An 18,079-nucleotide genomic window follows, 5' to 3' on the forward strand; every position below is an offset into this window, starting at 1 on the left:
TTTTAAGTGATAAAAAATTAATACATTATTCTGACGTGAGAACCTTATTTGTCACTCCTCCCACACCTTGTTCAGATTTATTTTCCCTTATATAAAATTTGAAGGAATGTATTCAGTTGTAGATCGAGGGACAAAATTTTCATCTTTTGTTCTTTTTCTCTCTAAGCTCCAACCCCTTCGAAGCAAGATCTAAATGCTCTGATTATTGAGAAGGCCGATCTTTTAGGTGGTAAAAAATAAATAAATTATTCAGATGTGAAAATCTTATTGTCACTCCTCCCCCACCTTGTTCAGATTTATTTCCTCTCATATAAAATTTGAAGAAATATATTCAGTAGCAGATCGAGGGACAAAATTTTCGTCCTTTGTTCCTTTCCTCTCTAAGCTTAAATGCTCTGATTACTGAGAAGGCCGATTTTTTTAGTGATAAAAAGTGAATAGATTATTTAGATGTGAGAACCTTATTTGTCACTCTTCTCCCACCTTGTTCCGGTTTATTTCCTCTTATATAGAATTTGAAGAAATTTATTCAGTTGCAGATCGAGGGACAAAATTTTCATCCTTTGTTCCTTTTCTCTCTAAGCTCAAACCCCTTCAAAGCAAGATCTGAATGCTCTGATTACTGAAAGGCCGATTTTTTAAGCGATGAAAAATGAATAAATCATTCAGATGTGAAAAACTTATTGTCACTCCTCCCCCACCTTGTTCAGATCTATTTCCTCTCATATAAAATTTGAAGAAATATATTCAGTTGCAGATCGAGGGACAAAATTACCAAAATCATAAATCACACGGATAACTACAGCTCCTAAATGGTTTTCCAACTCCCGCTCTCTATCTGTGCTGCTCAATACTCTGAAAACGATTCTACCGTTGCCATCTAAGATACAGTATATTTTTCGTTTGTTTATTTCAGGCTGTGTCAGATGGCTCAACAGATATATCATGCGATTAATGAATTTGGACTGCTTCTGGGATGAAGGACAAAACTCAACTGAATCAGCTAACGAAGACGGATACCTTATTGTCCTGAATGCAGGAAATCATGAAGTGCGACGAGATAGAGGAGAAGCTGTTGTTATTGAATCTCGAAAAGAGCATCTCAACGTTGAAGAGGTTCAATGCGAAGGTCTGTTAATGATTACCGACTCTGCACAGGACCTACCAGTAAAGAGGAGGTTTTTCCAGAAGCTGATGGGAGATTCAATCTCCCTTATTGAAGAAGCGAAACCAGCCCATCCTACAGTTGCTGAGTCTTTGCATCAGCTTAAAGTAAGAACCAATTCTTGGCTTTTATAATTCAAGAGGCATTAATTTCTTAATATTTTCGTTACGGGGGGGGGGGGGCTGAAAAATGGCTCTTAGAAATTTGAAAATCTGGGAAATCATAGGGAATGGGGCGGGTTAAAATAGAAAAAGATAGGTGAACTATAGGTAAAATTGGAATATTTAGAATAACTTGATGTTTTTTCGTGAGTCACCAGACCCGAACACCTCCTCCACCGTCCTCTACCTGCCTGTCCGAGTTATTTGGCTGTGAGTGGTAAGAGCTGCTTGAAGGAAGATTGTCAAGGTATTTGAGGTTGGACGATATTGTTCTAAAAAAAAATTTCTAACCATTTTTGCGAGCAACAGAAGGAAAAGACATGTTTTTAAAAACTGAAAACCTTGAAGCGTGTTTTGAACCAAATCAGATGCTTGGAGATGTAGTTAGCTAATCGATCCTGCTACTCAGTTTATGGGGTATGGCATCAAATACTAATTGCACAGTTTCTCAATTAATCTGTGAAATCTCGATTTAAAAGCTTTTGTGCTTTGTGATCATCAAGTGTTATGCTCATATACTTATATACTCGTGTGCTCATATCACTCCGCAGAATATCAAATGCTGTCTTCCACGTTTCCCTTTGAGAGAATGTGCTTTGAAATAAAAATGACATAAATATGGAAAAAAAATTCCTTGACCCATCTTAGGTCAATTGGCCAATGTTTGTCATAAATTTGACTACACTTTTCGCCCATGGAAACTCAAACATTAACAATTTCTTAATTTCTGAAGATTGAAAGAAAGCCAAATCCTTTTAAGCAATTTGGTTCCAAGTATTTTAACTTATCTGTAGCTGGCTTTGCAGCCACGTTTCCCTTTTTCAAATTTTAAAACCTGGCACTCGCTGCTAAACAAAGTTTGAATACGTGCATACTGAGGTTGTTGTTGAATTAAAATTTCAATTTTGAATTTTTTCCTAATTTTATAAGATCAGTGGTTGGATAGGTTTCCACTTAACCATTTCAGACGATTAAATTTTATTCCCACTGTCCTTGGTATTTTAAGTAAATTTTAACTATGAGGAATACTCTTTTTCCAGAATTATATTCGTAATAGCTTAGCCGTGAGATTCTCCTTGGAGAACGCGAAACTTTAAATTGAGCTGCAATATATTCAGCTATAATTAATTGAGGCGTCGGTGCTCTAAGTTCCAGAAAACTAAGAATTTTGCACAGCTCATTTGTTGCTTAATGGGATAACCCATCTACCTGCTGACTTAACTACAAATAGATAAATTATGGTTTCAATAAATGTTTTGACCACGCCTTGTTTCTTATGTACACTGCTACCTGGCAAATGAAATTTCTAAACATTTGCTCTTTTGGGAAAAAAATCGTATAGATGTGTATTTGAAAAAAAGGATGAAATTGCTTATTTAGGCTTATGTATGTCTAGGATTTCTCGCCATTATAATTAGTAAAATCTAAAATTAAAAGAACAACCTTGCTTATTCGATTTAGCTGGCTGTTTTCAGGTTATAACCTTTTCAATAGGCTTGTGTTGTAACTGGATACTTGATAATTGTCTAACGAATAACGATTCTGAGAACTTTTTATTAAAGTTTAAAATATTTATATTCAAGTATTAAATTATTTATATTTATATTCAGTATTTATATATTCTAGTCAATACCTCGCTATTAATTCTGAAGTTTGAATTTTGTTCCAATTATTTGAGAATGACCCCTGAATCACGAAAGCCGTTTAATTAGAAGAATCAGCTCGTTTGAAAGTACTAAAAAAACTTTAGCGCAAAGAGCGAGTTATTGACTACGGGGTGAACCCGTCATCTACGTAATAATTTTTGTTCATTTTAAGTTTTAGTGTTGGTCCTTACTTTTAGTTGAAAGAAATCGTTTTTTTTACTCAATTTCTGATCGGTTTTTAAATGATGCTTGGAAATCTGGCGCTCTCTTCATAGAAAATTCAATATCCCCATAGTAACTTCCTCCGTAGAAATATCCTCCCATGCAATCCCCTCTGCCACCGAAAAAAAAACCTGAAAACTTCTGTGTATTTCTCAATAACCAATACCAATCACAGCCCTTCCCCCGAGGACTGTGGGGGATTAAATCATCCTCAAAGATATAGTTGTTAGATTTTTCGACTCTGCTGAGCAAAATGACTATCTCAAAATTTCGATCGGGTGCCTTTGGGGAAAATTGAGCGTGCGAGGGGGCTTAGTTGCCCCGCAATTTTCTTTGGCAACTTAAAAACAGGGCTGCCAAATTTTTTTAAATTAGTGTGTCATATTTTTTCTGAAAATGTGCTTTTTGTGTCGTCTCAGATTCCATAGTGTGTCACAAAATTTGTCATATTTTTTTGCTACAAGTGGTATCATATTTAATTGTCAAATCTTTATTTAGAGCTTTGAATATATAATATTTTCCAAATCAGTTCAAAAAGGAGTAAACTTAACCTTATCCTATTATCTTGGGATCAAGACCTTTTTGTGACGTCATGAAAGAAATAGAAACATTTGATTAAATTAATGTTACACACAATGAATTTGTGTCTGGGCGGCCAACAAGGCAAGTTTACATTTATAAAAGTTTTAGGGACAATCAATTCCGACAGTAAATTGAAAATAGACTTTGTATGACAATGCAATCGCAATAGGCTCTATACGTAATTGGCTTTATTGGCTAAGCTTTTTAGTTACTCAATATGTAAGCCATTCAACCAGTTTCAATCTAGTAATTTTGTCATATTTGTTGGTGCTTTTTTAAGCCAGATGGATTATTCTGAAGGAAAGACATCTCTGGATACCCCTCCAGTACTCCTAAAAATGGGAGTTGCTGCTTATGCATACAGCTTTGGTAAACTGCATGCTGTTTACTTTTTACTATTAAGTATGTACCAGTTGGCTACATCAAATACTCCATCAAGAAGCCAATTAAGCTCAGATATTCAGCGTGCATTTTGATTTGAAATTTCCGCCTATGGCTGTTTTCTTCGCGTGGTTTAAATTTTAAATACGGTGATGGCATCTGTCTTATATTCTGCACTGTTTGTGTGCTACTGGCACCGTTAGGCAGCGCTATTCCCTTCCATTAATTTGTAGCTTTTCTGGAGGTAGAAAATTGAAATTTTACTTTTCTTTTATTACCATTTAAAAATCAAGACTTGGATGACAAAAATGTGTAATTTTTTTGAAAAATGTGTCATTTTCACATTTGAAATCAGCGTGAAAAACTGATTCTTTTGACGTATCTATTGGTAGCAAAATTCTGTTTTTTTAGTGCATCCGTTACTATTGAGCCGGGCTGCTCCATACAGTTTGCTACCACGAACCGTTTGATTTACTTTCTATTCTGAGTTTTGTGGTTTTATTCCCTGTTTTCAGGGTATGTCACTGTATCAAGTTAGAGTCAAACAAGCACCTAAACTAATAAACCAAAATAAGCACAGAACCTTCTGTTTGGATCCTATCGACAGTTTGACTTTTTTTTTTACGGATTTAGCCATATTAGCCTCTGAATTCCTCAGTAGTCAATATATTGGGAATAAAATTTTCTTTTTATTACATACTAGCTGTTGGGGTGGCGCTTCACGCCACCCCAACACCTAGTTGGTGGGGGCGCTTCGCGCCCCCCAAGCCTCCCCGCGCGCGTAAGTCGTTACGCGCCATATTAGTTACGCGCCATTGTAGTTGTGTCCCTGTGTCCCACCTACATATAAATATATTATCAGGTTTACCGACTCTTGAACATGCAACATATAATTGCCCATGGGAAAAACAATCCGTATTCAGATCTATACCTCATGATTCTAATGATTGCCCTTGAGCTTTGTTGATGGTGATTGCCAATCAAACATTCCTTGTGTCCCCATCGTCATTTATATATCCCCCTGTGCCCCCGGCGTCCCTGTTGTAGTTGTGTCCCTGTGTCCCAGTCGTAATTTATAGTCGACAAATATGACGTCAGTCGACACACAAACATGACGTCAGTCGACACACACGTCCCAGTCGTCATTTGTGTCCCGGTGTCCCAGTCTGTAATTTCTCTTTGAGTGTCCCGGTCGTCATTTATATTCCCTGCGTCCCGGTCTGACCTTTTTTATTTTTTTTCTTCTTTTGTATTAATGCTAAAGCCAAGGTTCGAACCTGGAACCTCTCGGACCTAAAACCTGGAACATAACGCTTTACCAACTCAGCTACTTCGGCTTGAATACATTTACCTTTTTTAGTTTTTTTTTATTTTTATTTTTTGTTTTCTTTTTCTCCTTTATTTTTTAGTTTTTTTCCTTTTTTTATTTTTTTTCTTTTTCAGTTTTTAGTTTTTTTAGTTTTTTATATTAGTTTTTAGTTTTTTTTTCTTTTTAGTTTTTTTGTAGTTTTTGCCTTTTTCTTAGTTTTTTTTTCTTTTTTTTTTCTTTTTTTCTTTTTACCTTTTTTTAGTTTTTTAGCTATTTTAGTTTTTTTAGTAATGTCTTTTTAGTTTTTTTTTGTAGTTTTTACCTTTTTTAGTTTTTTTTCTTCTTTTGTATTCAAGGTTCGAACCTGGAACCTCTCGGACCTAAAACCTGAAACATAACGCTCTACCAACTCAGCTACTTCAGCTTGTATACATTCGTTTTTGAATTGGTATATGATGAAATCATTTAGACGTCATATGCAGACAGACAAACAAACAACTTATTGTTATATATATATATAGATTTTGTTTTTCTCCTTTATTTTTCAGTTTTTTTCCTTTTTTTAGTTTTTTTTCTTTTTCAGTTTACATACAGCTCAATCCTTATAATGACGTCAGTCGACAGACAGACAGACAACTTATTTATATATATATATATAGATTGTTTTCGACTTCCACAGTTTTAGCCACTTTGAATCCTAAAGATAATTTACCCCTTTCCTTTCCCTCGACCTATCCCTTTCTCCCTCTGTCTCTTTTCATATGCAGGATAGTTTTTATCTCCTTATCATTGTATTCAATTTCGACGGCATCGTCTTTTTTGTTCACTCTGCGATTACACCTGACTATTCCATTCTCCTTCAATCCCTTTTCCTGTGCAGACTATGCTGTAGACGTTCTTAGCACTTTGTTGTTTTTTTTTTTTTTTTTTTTTTTTTTAACAATGACCGGTTTCTTTTTTTATTCTGTAGGCCATGACATTAGATGTGAGTCAGCATGTAATAGGAGCTATTGAGGAGGTGGAAAAGAAATACTCAGAATTTGATGAAACGTTCATGGGGGAGCCGGAACATGGGGCAATTTTGTCAAGAGGTAGAGAAACGCTCAATCAATGCTACAAGTTTGGTTTTGAGGTAAGTGAATTACACCCCCTTGGTTTTTATTTCTTGATTAAAACTGTTTTCAAATGAAAGTTAAGAGCGCCGTTAAAACTTCAAATGGATAGGAATTATCATTTACATTAGGGGGGGACAGCTGCCTCCCAGTGTTTATGCTTAAATTTCCGCATATTACTGATACTAATTACGCTAAACATAACGTATAAGCTAAACTCTAGCGTAAAGAGAATGGGTTCTTGGGGGGGTGGTCCCTGGATATTTAGGATATATAGGGCTAAATAGCTAGTTTTTGAGCTAGTTTTGGCTCTCTACATCCTGGTGAGTTGATGTTATTTATTTTTTAGAAGTTATTCTTTTGAAGTTATTTAAGCTATTTATTTAAGTGGCTGTTAAGTAAGATGCTGCAAGAGGCTGATGTATTACCTCAGAAAATAAAACCTCAGAAAATAGTTTGATCTACATTACGTCGAACATATCCAACTTGAATATACAAAATGTCTGTAAAAACTGGAATCCTGGGACATACGTTGGGGGGAGCCTTCGAACCCGTATCTTCTTAACTCTAGACATCTACGATTATTATATAGTTTCTAATATGTTTCAATCAACTAGCATGTAGTTTGCGCTTTTCCAAAATTGTGGCCAGGTTGAAAACCCCCCGCCATAGAACAAATGCCTGCACACCTGCCTAATGGCACCTGAATCTGATTCTGATCGATGAAGTAAGAAAATTTTATCTAGTCTTGTCGTACGACTCTTAAATTAACTTTTCATGGTTTCACATATTCAAATAATTTGACAAGTTTTTTTTTTTGAAAGAGCTCATCATGACGTTGCTTATCGTTTTCAGATTAGTTTGCGAATACTGTTACTGCTTCTGACAAATCATTGCGTTACGGAGCCGCGTAAACACAAAAAAGCTGTTTGTGCTTCTCCTCCCAACCCTGTGTTGAGCTTAACTCTTTAATTCCTCCCATGTAATCCCACTCCCTTTGTATTATTCCCCATGATCTTTTCCCACCCTGCTTGAGGACTCAGAGCATCATACAAGGTGGTTCATACAGCCCTCTTAAGTCCTTATAATCTTATTTGGTCAAGTCAAAAGTTCCCAGAGGCTTGGAAGATTGCTCAGATATTCCCAGCTTTAAAACCTTCTTATTCATCTAATGATCTTAAGTCTTACCGTCCTATATCGGTATTACCTTCCTTTAGTAAAGTTCAGGAAAGGCTTGTCTTATCAAGTCTTGTCTTATTGTCTTGTCTTTCTGTTAGAGCTGGATGCACTTAGTTGTTTCTGTACTTAGAACCTTGATTGCCGAAAACATCAATTTTTGACGTCATACGACGTGACGTCCATAAGATGTGACCTAACCATCTTAATCTTTCTTTTATTATAGTCTAAGATAATGAAATCGAACCACATTTTTCGTACAGCTTATGGCCTGATAATACAGATCGCTCAAACTATTAATTTTACTTGTGTCTCACGTGGTTCCTGTTGGGGCCATGTCCTTTACACGCTGACGGATCAGCTGTTCATAGGATGTGCGGTCATCCGCTTGCTTTAAAACTCCTGCTATAAATAATAATGATGTTCCTTAGTCTATCAGAAAAATGACTGTCGTGCGGCGTACCTTTGGGAACTCTTTAATTGTTGCAGTCACATTCTTTAGACTATTGTTGTTTCTCGTTTCAGCTGTTCTTGAAGATGTTGGCTAGAGACTCTGTTGAGGTATGTTCCGGCTATACAGCAAAGGCATTTCGTTTCGAATTTCAAAATTTTATGCTCGTCCTTCAGCTTAAGGGTCCATATCTCACAGGCATACAAAGCAATTAGAACTGTTAAGAAAGAAAGTTTGATTGTTTGACAGTTGTAGACTGACAAAACCATATATATATTAAAAAGTTATGAAAAACTGGGCATTCTTTTTTTAATGAAAAAGACCTCAATTATGAAATTTTTATAGTAGGAGATTTCAATTAAAAGGAAACTGTGAATGAAAAAAATCAGCAAAAAATAAGGTAAAAACTTTGGTATCAATCAGCTTTATAAGATATAGCTCCCATCTGAAGGTTTAATCGTTTATGGGAATTAGTAGATTGTTAATGTTTGAATTCTTGTGGACAAAAAACTTGCTCAAGTTTAACTAATTAGTTTTGCCTATTTTTATTTTTGTGGTTTGACTTGGCAACATTGGACAATATGCGATACTGCCCTAAATCAGGTTGCCACCCTTAGTGATTTATCACTATTTTTAGTGGTTTCTATATTGCCTAAGCAAAATTATCACTAAATTAGTACATAAATCACTAGATTATTGAAGAAAATTACTTAACCAATAAAATCACTAAAATTTGGTGATTTTTGTCACCAGGCAACCCTGCCCTAAATACTTCGATATTTTGAAACAAAAAAAAAAGAAAAATTTTAGGATAGAGTAGATTTCACGCATGAACAGACCCAAGATTGCTCCAATCGATGGGAAAGGCTTTTACTTTGATGTCCTTGGTGATCCAGCATTGGTTTTCCAACCTTTTCTCATAACTCGACTCTCAAAATTTCGAAACATTCATCCATTTTGCTAAAACTTCTACCAATGACACTCAAACCCTCTGCAAGATCTAAGTCTAAAAGATTTTTTTTTACCCTCCCAGGTAATATCAACTTTGCCGTGTTTCTTCGGCTCTTTTCTGCCTCTGAAAAACAAAGCTGTCGCTTATTGTTGCTATAAAATTGAGCTTTAAGATTTTTTTGAAAGAATGGTAGTTTCCCTATGCCCACCCTATGAATACATTTAGATTTGAAATTGAGAGTAGATGTGCTGATTTGTGTAAAAGTGAAGAAAAAAGTACATATTTTGGCAAAAACCCCAATGCTAAATAATGTACGAAGAAATACAAATACAGGACTAATCTATTCTAGGCACAGAAAACAACAGAGTCGAATAAAGGGTTAAAATCAATAGACAGTAAACCAAAAAACTGGAAAAGCAACTAAAATTAAGACGAGTCACCTTTGAACGAAAAGGAAAAGGGGAGCGATTGTCAAGCATTATGCCAAGCATGCTTTCCAAGTATGGCTTTTGACACAACGGATATTCCGGATTTCTATAGAGATAAAGGGAATTTTATGTGTCTTGTTTATGTGCATTCATGACGAGGGGTAACAGCTAGAGTCCTAGTTTTGTTTTCCAATGGTTCGTGACTAATTGATCTCTGGAATGGGGAAGAGGAAGTGGGTGACACTGAAATTCTAGTCGTTAAGACATCTAACAAACAATGCTGTTGTATCTAATCAATAGTCAGTTAGAAGTAACATGTAATGTCTTAATTATGGACCCGGAGTCTGGGTTCAGGTCAACTTCTGTGGGAAGGAGGATGGGGATATCTATGCTTCTGCCTAAACACATTTACCAGAAGAGGACTTCGATTCCCAACTAAATGTGGTGGGAAATAAATGCCTGTTTGTTGTTATTTAGTGTCTCAATTTGGTTTTATTTTCTTTTAGTACTATAGAGAACTTCAGAGACTAAATATGGGGAGATTCAGGTCGAATATTGCGGAGAATATAACTCAACTTGCCAGAAAATGGATGAGACACGCCATTGATCGATGTGAAAGAGGAAGAGGCGTACGCCCTAAGTGGGCTCATCATGGTTTGAACTTTTTAACTGTTGCTTGTGACCCCAAGCATACTCGTTACTTAAGTGACTCTGAATTTGAGGAATTTAAAAAGAATATTAGTGAATGTCTTGCGCATGTAATTGGAACATCAGATGATGGGGGCTTTGCGTCTTCGGGACTACACTCACCTCATAGAAGATCACTGTTTGCCTCAAAGGGATCTCGCTGCGTTTCTGATGATCAGTCTGATGTGATGTCAACTTCTGAAACTTCATACTCAGCTACTACATATTCTAGTGTTCCACGCTTCGATTATGAAAAGTCGATGTCAAGCTCAACACAATCACTGACCTCTAATGGTACAAAAGTTGTCCGTGATTGGCAAATACACGTTGCCAAGTCGGTCAGTCAAGTAGATGAAAAGCGAGATTCTTTCCTTCAAAATGCTGGAACCATCGGTAAAGTGAAAGATGTTTGTCCAATATTCAAAGTTCAGATTAAATCAAAAACTGTAAATTTCCCCTGGCAGAGAGGTGTTAAAATAGGTCAAGGAAGGTTTGGTAAAGTGTTTGTGGCAATTAACACAAAAACTGGGGAGGTATATGCCATGAAAGAGATACCGATCTCACAAGGAGACCTCAGAGCTCTGAGAAAGCTTGCTGATGAGCTGCGTATATTTGAGGGCATCAAACACAAAAACCTCGTGCGCCACTATGGTGTTGAGATTCACAAGGAGGAAATGCTAATCTTTATGGAATATTGTTCAGAAGGGACCTTGGAGTCACTCATTGAGCAAATGAAGGGGCCTTTACCTGAAGTGTTGATCAGAAGATATTCGAGACAACTGTTAGAAGCTGTTCGTGAGCTACATGAGCACGGTATTGCTCACAGGGATATTAAGAGTGAGTCAAATTCTTTTTTGTTCCCTAATTCTCTTTCTTCCTTCGCTCCTCTCTCACTCTCTTTGTCCTCTCGCTCCATGCCTCTTTCTCTTGCTCTCTATATATCTCCGTCACTTACTATTTTACTTCGTTCTACTCTTATAAAACTAACTGGTTTTGTATTAATTGATGAAAAATATAATTTTCTTAATCTTGATATCTGTCAATTTCTGTTTGCGCTCATATTTTTTTATAGGAGAGTCAAATAATTGTGTTCAAAGGGACAAGGATTCAGACTCCAAACGTCGACTAAATGAATATTGAATAAAAAGTTTTACTTATACCCTTAACATTATTTTATAAACACTAATATTGTTGTTTACAGAACTGTCTGACTATTTGTCTGTTTGCTTTGCAATAGTAAATGAGTGGACCAGTTGGGCTGAAATTTGGCACATGTAGCCCTTTTGGGCAGGAGAAGGTTAATACGGTATGGGAAGAATATGTGGCAAGAGTGACAAATTTGATAATAATTATTGTATTTGAATCACAAGCTGGTGTAAATCACACTTACTTAATGGGGTTTACACGTTGTAGGTCTCCAGTTCCATCCCAGAGGGAAGTGGCTTTTTGATTTTGTAACAGGAAACTTGGACTTTGGTTTATTTAAAAATACACCCTAGCACAAGAATAATTTACGTAGTCTTTACAAACAATAAAAACACATGCATATATTAAATCACTACGAACTGCTATATACTTCCACAAAACAACGGATAAGGGCTGGAAGTGATAGGAAATGGTTAGTAGGGATGAAGAAGAATTTCTTACAGGACAAGGGGATGGTAGTTGGTGGCAGGGTTACTAAAAACTGTATAAAAATCAGATATCTGATGCCAAAAGAAGGCAATAAAATATTATAAAGATTCCACTATAACGACGGACAATTTTGGTTTGTTCTCTAAGGAAATTAGTGCGATTAAATTGAACTGTATTCTGTAAACTGTGTGTAACGTAGAAAACCCAGATTAAAACGTGTACAGATTATTTGCAATTGTGTAATTGCTCGTACTAATCGTAAAAAAATGCCTCCTCTGTCACCCCCTAAAGCCACCTCTGACTGTTCGTAAGAGCATCTTTTATAAAAGTGACGTTTGGTTACAGCACTCCAGTTTTACAAACATCAAGATTAAAAATATCCAATCAGAATCATTTAGGAAAAAACAATTGTTATAACCAATAAGCTATAATAAAATATTATATAGGCTTTTATAAAACAGCAGCAACTGATGTACCGATTGCGGGATGAGTACACTCTTTGAGTTCATATCATGTGGATGAGTTTTTCGTTATTTTTCGTTATTGAATTGGTATCTTTTGATGCCTCTGGTCCTCCTTGTTGTTGCCGCTACTTAGGTGCCGCACTGTATCCGTGTCAGCTGTGTGACTTTAGTTAAAGTCCTAAGATCTATTCTTTCATATTTTGGTTTTAACGGTTAGAAAAATTTTGAGGAAAAACAAGCATATTTATTTTTCTTTTTCTGCACAGTCTTCCTTCTGTAGAAATTTTATTTGGTCAAGACTTGTATAAAAATCAGACTAGTTTTTGGTCACTGACTTGGTTTATTAGCAGACAGAAATTGCTTTAAGTGGGCCATTTCTATTAAAAGTAAACTTCTATCTTCATTTAGTGTCTAAGGCCCAGTTGAAATCGAGGAATGGTGGTTCCTGGTATTGGAAGTCCCCAAATATCTAATGGTTTTTTATACTTTAGATAACTATATTTTTTTTAAGTGGGGAAGTGAAGCCAGAATTAGGGAATCGGTCAGTGAGATGTTTCCTTCTTTTACCTGCCTATTGTGCAGTCTCAGTTTGATTTTGATATATTTTACAGAGACACATAACTCACGCAAATATATACAAGTTTATTTCGAAATGTCAGTTTCTTGGCTTTATCATAGATGGCAAAGCATTTTGAGGTCGTATCTGGTCCAACGACCATAGTTTGTTCACCTCTTGACGGATTTGCTATAGTGTGTTATTAAATAAAAAAACAAGTTTTTTAACTAAGAGTAAGGAGTGAGATTTAAACTTAAAACGAACACAAATTACTCCGTATACGAAAAGGGCTTTTCCTCCTCAACGCCTCGCTCTTTACGCAAAAGTTTGACTCTTTCTTTTAACTCTACTTTTTAAAATAGTAAAAAACTTTAGTGTAAAGAGCGGGGCGTTGAGGAGGAAAAGCCCTTTTCATATACGGAGTAATTCCTGTTCGTTTTAATTTTTAATGTCGCTCCTTACTTTTAGTTATAAAAAAGTTGTTTTTCTATTTAATTTCCTGGAAGTTTTATTAATGCATGTTTTGATATTGGCTCTCCGCATATAAATAATTAACACTAAATTTGCATATTATTTTTTTTTTGGCTAAATGTCTTTCTCATAGTTTTAATCGGAAGATTTTGAGATAAAAAAAAGGAGCGAGGGAGTAGGCCTAGTTGCCCTCCAATTTTTTTGATTGCTTAAAAAGGCAACTAAAACTTTTAATTTCTTACGATCGTTTTCATTTGTAAAAAATATACGTAACTTACGAATTAACTTACGTAACGAACTTCCATATTCGTATGTTTTTATTGCGTATATGAGGGGGTTCACCCCCTCGTCAAATCTTTACGCTAAAGCTTAAATTTTGTCCAAATTCCTTAAGAATGACCCCTGGATCACAGAGGCCGTATAATAAATAGTTGAAATTATTAAAAATACTTTAGCGTAAAGAGCGTGGTATTACGAGGAGGTAAACCCCTCATATGTGTAATGATTTCTGTTCGTTTTAAGTTTTAATGATGCTCCTTACTTTAAGTTGAAAAAAACTTTTCACATTTATTTTTTCGGTTTTTTTTTAAATAATGCTAAAAACCCTGCGCATCCTTCATTGAAATTCTCTTTCCCTATGACAAATTCCTCCATGGAAAGATCCTCCCACGTAACCCCCCACCCCATCAACTTCTCCCCCCCCCCAAACAAAAAAAATCTCCCTGAAAACGTCTGTACACTTCACAATAACCATTACTATATGTAAACACAGGTCAAAGTTTGTAACTTGCAGCCCCTCCCACGGGGACTGTGGGGGAGTAAGTCATCTCCAAAAACATTAGGTTATTAGGTTTTTCGACTATGGCGAATAAAATGGTTATCTCAAAATTTTGATCTGCTGACTTTGGGGAAAAAATGAGCGTGGGAGCGGGCCTAGGTGCCCTCCAATTTTTTTGCTCACTTAAAAAGGGCACTAAAATGTTTAATTTCCGTTAGAATAAGCCTTCTCGCGACATTCTAGACCGCTGAGTCGATACGATCACCCCTGGAATAAAAACAACAACAAAAAAACAAATGAACACGGATCCGTATGATCTGTCTTCCGGCAAAAAATGCGAAATTTCACATTTTCGTAGATAGGAGCTTGAAACTTCTACAACAGGGTTCTTTGATCCGCTGAATCTGATGGTGTGATTTTCGTTAAGGTTGTGTGACTTTCAGGGGTGTTCCCCCTATTTTCTAAAATGAGGCAAATTCTCTCTGGCTCGTAACTTTTGATGGGTAAGACTAACTTTGATGAAACTTATATGATTAAAATCAGAATTAAAATGTGATTCTTTTGATATAATTATTGGTATCAAAATTCCATTTTTTAGAGTTTCTATTACTATTGAGCCGGGTTGCTCCTTACTACAGTTCGTTACCACGAACTGTTTGATAATGCTAGAAAATCCTGCCCCCCTCCCCTTCATGGAACTTCTCTCCTCCCATGACCAATTCCCTCTCATGATAAATTCCTCAGTGGAAAGATCTTCTTACGTAACCGTAAGAAGGTCCCTGAAAACGTCTGCACACTTCATATTAACCAGTACTTTATGTAAACAATACAAAGTCTGTAACTTACAGCCCAGCCTCGTAGCAAAATATTTTTGTCCGTTTTAATCTTGATTTGCATATTCAACTTATGCTTTACTCGTTTTGAGATTTTCTTATTCATTTATATTAGTAACTTTGTATGTTTTTTTTTGTCATGATTGTTTTTAATTTCTTATTTTTTATTTTGCTATGATGATTTAATTTCTGTTCATTTTAGGTTTCATATATTCTTTAATAGTAATTTATATTATTTTTTAACTTGAGTTATTGTAGGTTTCTATTTCTTCTGATATTAAGTTTAATATGGCCTTTACTTTTTTTTAGGAAACTTCTTTTTATGCAGTTTTTTTTCAAAATTAATGTATTAAAAGGAGGGCACTGTGGTCTAAGAAACTATTAACCTTGATTGGAGTAATGCCAATCCCAGCATAGTTGAAAAAAAAACAAGAAAGGCAAGATAATTCTCTCAATAACAACTTTTTTCATCTTAGTTTCCTAGCCCCTCCCCACTAGAGTTAATTTATGGATAGACCCACTTCTTTTTACTGGCTTAATGCGGTACACCGGTAAAGAGCAAAATAAACCAGGTCTGGTAACTTCACTAAATACAAGAGCAAAATCGATACAAAAGTTTAACCATCATTTCCCAAAATGACGAAATTACTCACCTTGTACCAGTGTAGGTGAAAAGGCTAGGCTTCATGTTCGAGAGTACTCTGGTTCAATCTCTCGCGGTGCAAGGAAGCTTGTAGTTAACCTTTGCTAATAATTTTTTAAAATGGGCGGATTATGTGTTTTATAGTTTCCCTTTTCACACAAGCTTTAGTCCATGTCATCTTTATTTTGCAGTAAGTCGGTATTGGAGTCCTCCAATTCCCTGAATCAGAGCATAATGAAACTCATACCATTGGAATCATTATAGAGTAGATTCTTTTGATTCATCAAATAAAAAAACAAGACTCTTAACCTAAAGTAAGAAGCAACCCCAAAACCCAAATCGAACAGAAACCACTCCGCATGTGAAGGGACTGCCCCCCCCCCCCGGAACACTCCACTCCCCACACCCAATTTTTTTAGCAATTAAAAAACCTCTCATTTTAAATAAACTGCTCTTGTATTTAATAGTCGTTCTGGAAAAAAAATGGGACAAACAGTCTAACTGTAGCGTAAAGCGCAAGGTATCGAGGAGGGGTATTATACTGCTACTAATGCAGTATAATACATTAGTACATAGTACATTAGTACATTAGCACATTGATCATTCCTTTTTTTTACAGTTTCATCTCCCTTATCGTTTCTTAGAAGTTTCAAATCAATATACACAGCCATTCATGAGTTATACCCTTTGATAATCCTTATACGCATAAATTGTTTTGATTTAGTCGAATACTACCCTCAACATTCTCTGAAAGGCTCACTTTAATTCCCTTCGTCTTTTTGGAAAATAAAGTTCAAACGTGCATATCTTTCTAAATCACAAATACTATATATAAACAATGAACACATTGCCTAACTTGCAGCCCCTAACTCGAGGACTATGGGGAGGTTGACATATGGGGAGGTGAAATCACTAAAAATACTTTAGCATAAAGAGCAAGGTATTTTGGAGGAAACAAAACCCCTTGTATACGTAATATTTTATAATCGTTTTAAGTTTTAATTAAATAAAAAAACAAGTTTTTTAACTGAAAGTAAGGAGCGACATTAAAACTTAATGCGACAGTAAGGAGCGACATAAAATCATAAATAATGAAAAAGAAATTTGCATATTAATTTCTTTGGCTAAATGGCTTTCTCATAGTTTTAATCGGAAGATTTTAAGAAAAAAGACGCGGGGTGGAGGCCTAGTTGCCCTCCAATTTTTTGATTACTTAAAAAGGCAACTACAGCTTTTAATTTTTTATGAACGGTTTCATTAGTAAATAATATACGTAATTCATCAATTAACTTACGTAACGTAATTCTATTACCTTATGTTTTTTTACTTACACGAGGGGGTTCACCCCCTCGTCAATACCTCGCTCTTTACACTAAAACATGAATTTTGTCCCAATTCCTTAATAATTACCCCTGAATCACAAAAGCCGTGGAATAAATAGTTCAAATTACTAAAAATACTTTAGCGTAAAGAGCGAGGTATTACGAGGAGGTGAACCCCTCATATGAGTAGTAATTTCTGTTCGTTTTAAGTTTTAATGCTGCTCCTTACTTTCATTCGAAAAAAACTTTTCATATTTTTTCATTGTTTTTTAAATAATGCTAGAAAGTCCTCCGCCCCCTTCATTGAAATTCTCTTCTCCCATGACAAATTCCTCCATGGAAAGATCCTCCCACGTAACCTCCCTCAACTTCTCCCCCCCCCTACAACCAAAAAATCCCCCTGAAAACGTCTGTACACTTCCCAATAGCCATCAGTATATGCAAACAACGGTCAAAGTTTGTAACTTGCAGCCCCTCCCCCGGGGACTGTGGGGGGTGGGGTAAGTCGTCCCCAAACACATAGTTATTTGGGTTTTCGACTATAGTGAACAAAATGGCTATCTCATATTTTCGATCTGGTGAATTTGGGGGGGGGGAATGTGCGTGGGAGGGTGCCTAGGTGCCCTCCGAATTTTTGGTCACTTAAAAAAAGCACTAGAACTTTTAGTTTCCGTTAGAATGAGCCCTCTCGCAACATTCTTGGACCACTGAGTCGATACGATCACCCCTGGGAAAAAAACAAAACAAATGAACACGCATCCGTGATCTGTCTTCTGGCAAAAAAAAATGCGAAATTCCACATTTTCTAGATAGGAGCTTGAAACGTCTACAATAGGTTTCTCTGATGCGTTGAGTCTGATGGTGTGAGTTTCTTTAAGATTGTATTACTTTTAGGGGCTGTTTCCCCCTATTTTCTAAAATAAGGCAAATTTTCTCAGGCTCGTAACATGTGATGGGTAAGACTAAACTTGATGAAACTTATTTATTTAAAATCAGCATTAAAATGCGATTCTTTTGATTTAAGTATTGGTATCAAAATTCCGTTTTTTAGAGTTTCGGTTAATATTGAGCCGGGTCGCTCCTTACTACAGTTCGTTACCACGTA

General features: G+C 35.9%; 1 protein-coding gene across 1 annotated transcript in view; it reads left to right on the plus strand.

Moving 5' to 3' along the window:
• LOC136025797 (mitogen-activated protein kinase kinase kinase 4-like) overlaps positions 1–18,079 on the plus strand; it is a 131,618-nt gene that overhangs the window by 99,037 nt on the left and 14,502 nt on the right. The window contains exons 9-11 of the mRNA XM_065701787.1: positions 917–1,272; positions 6,437–6,598; positions 10,092–11,109. Coding sequence (XP_065557859.1) covers positions 917–1,272; positions 6,437–6,598; positions 10,092–11,109 — 1,536 coding nt within the window. The remainder of the gene's footprint in view (positions 1–916; positions 1,273–6,436; positions 6,599–10,091; positions 11,110–18,079) is intronic.

Source organism: Artemia franciscana, chromosome 4, assembly GCF_032884065.1.
Source record: "Artemia franciscana chromosome 4, ASM3288406v1, whole genome shotgun sequence".
NCBI lineage: Eukaryota > Metazoa > Arthropoda > Branchiopoda > Anostraca > Artemiidae > Artemia > Artemia franciscana.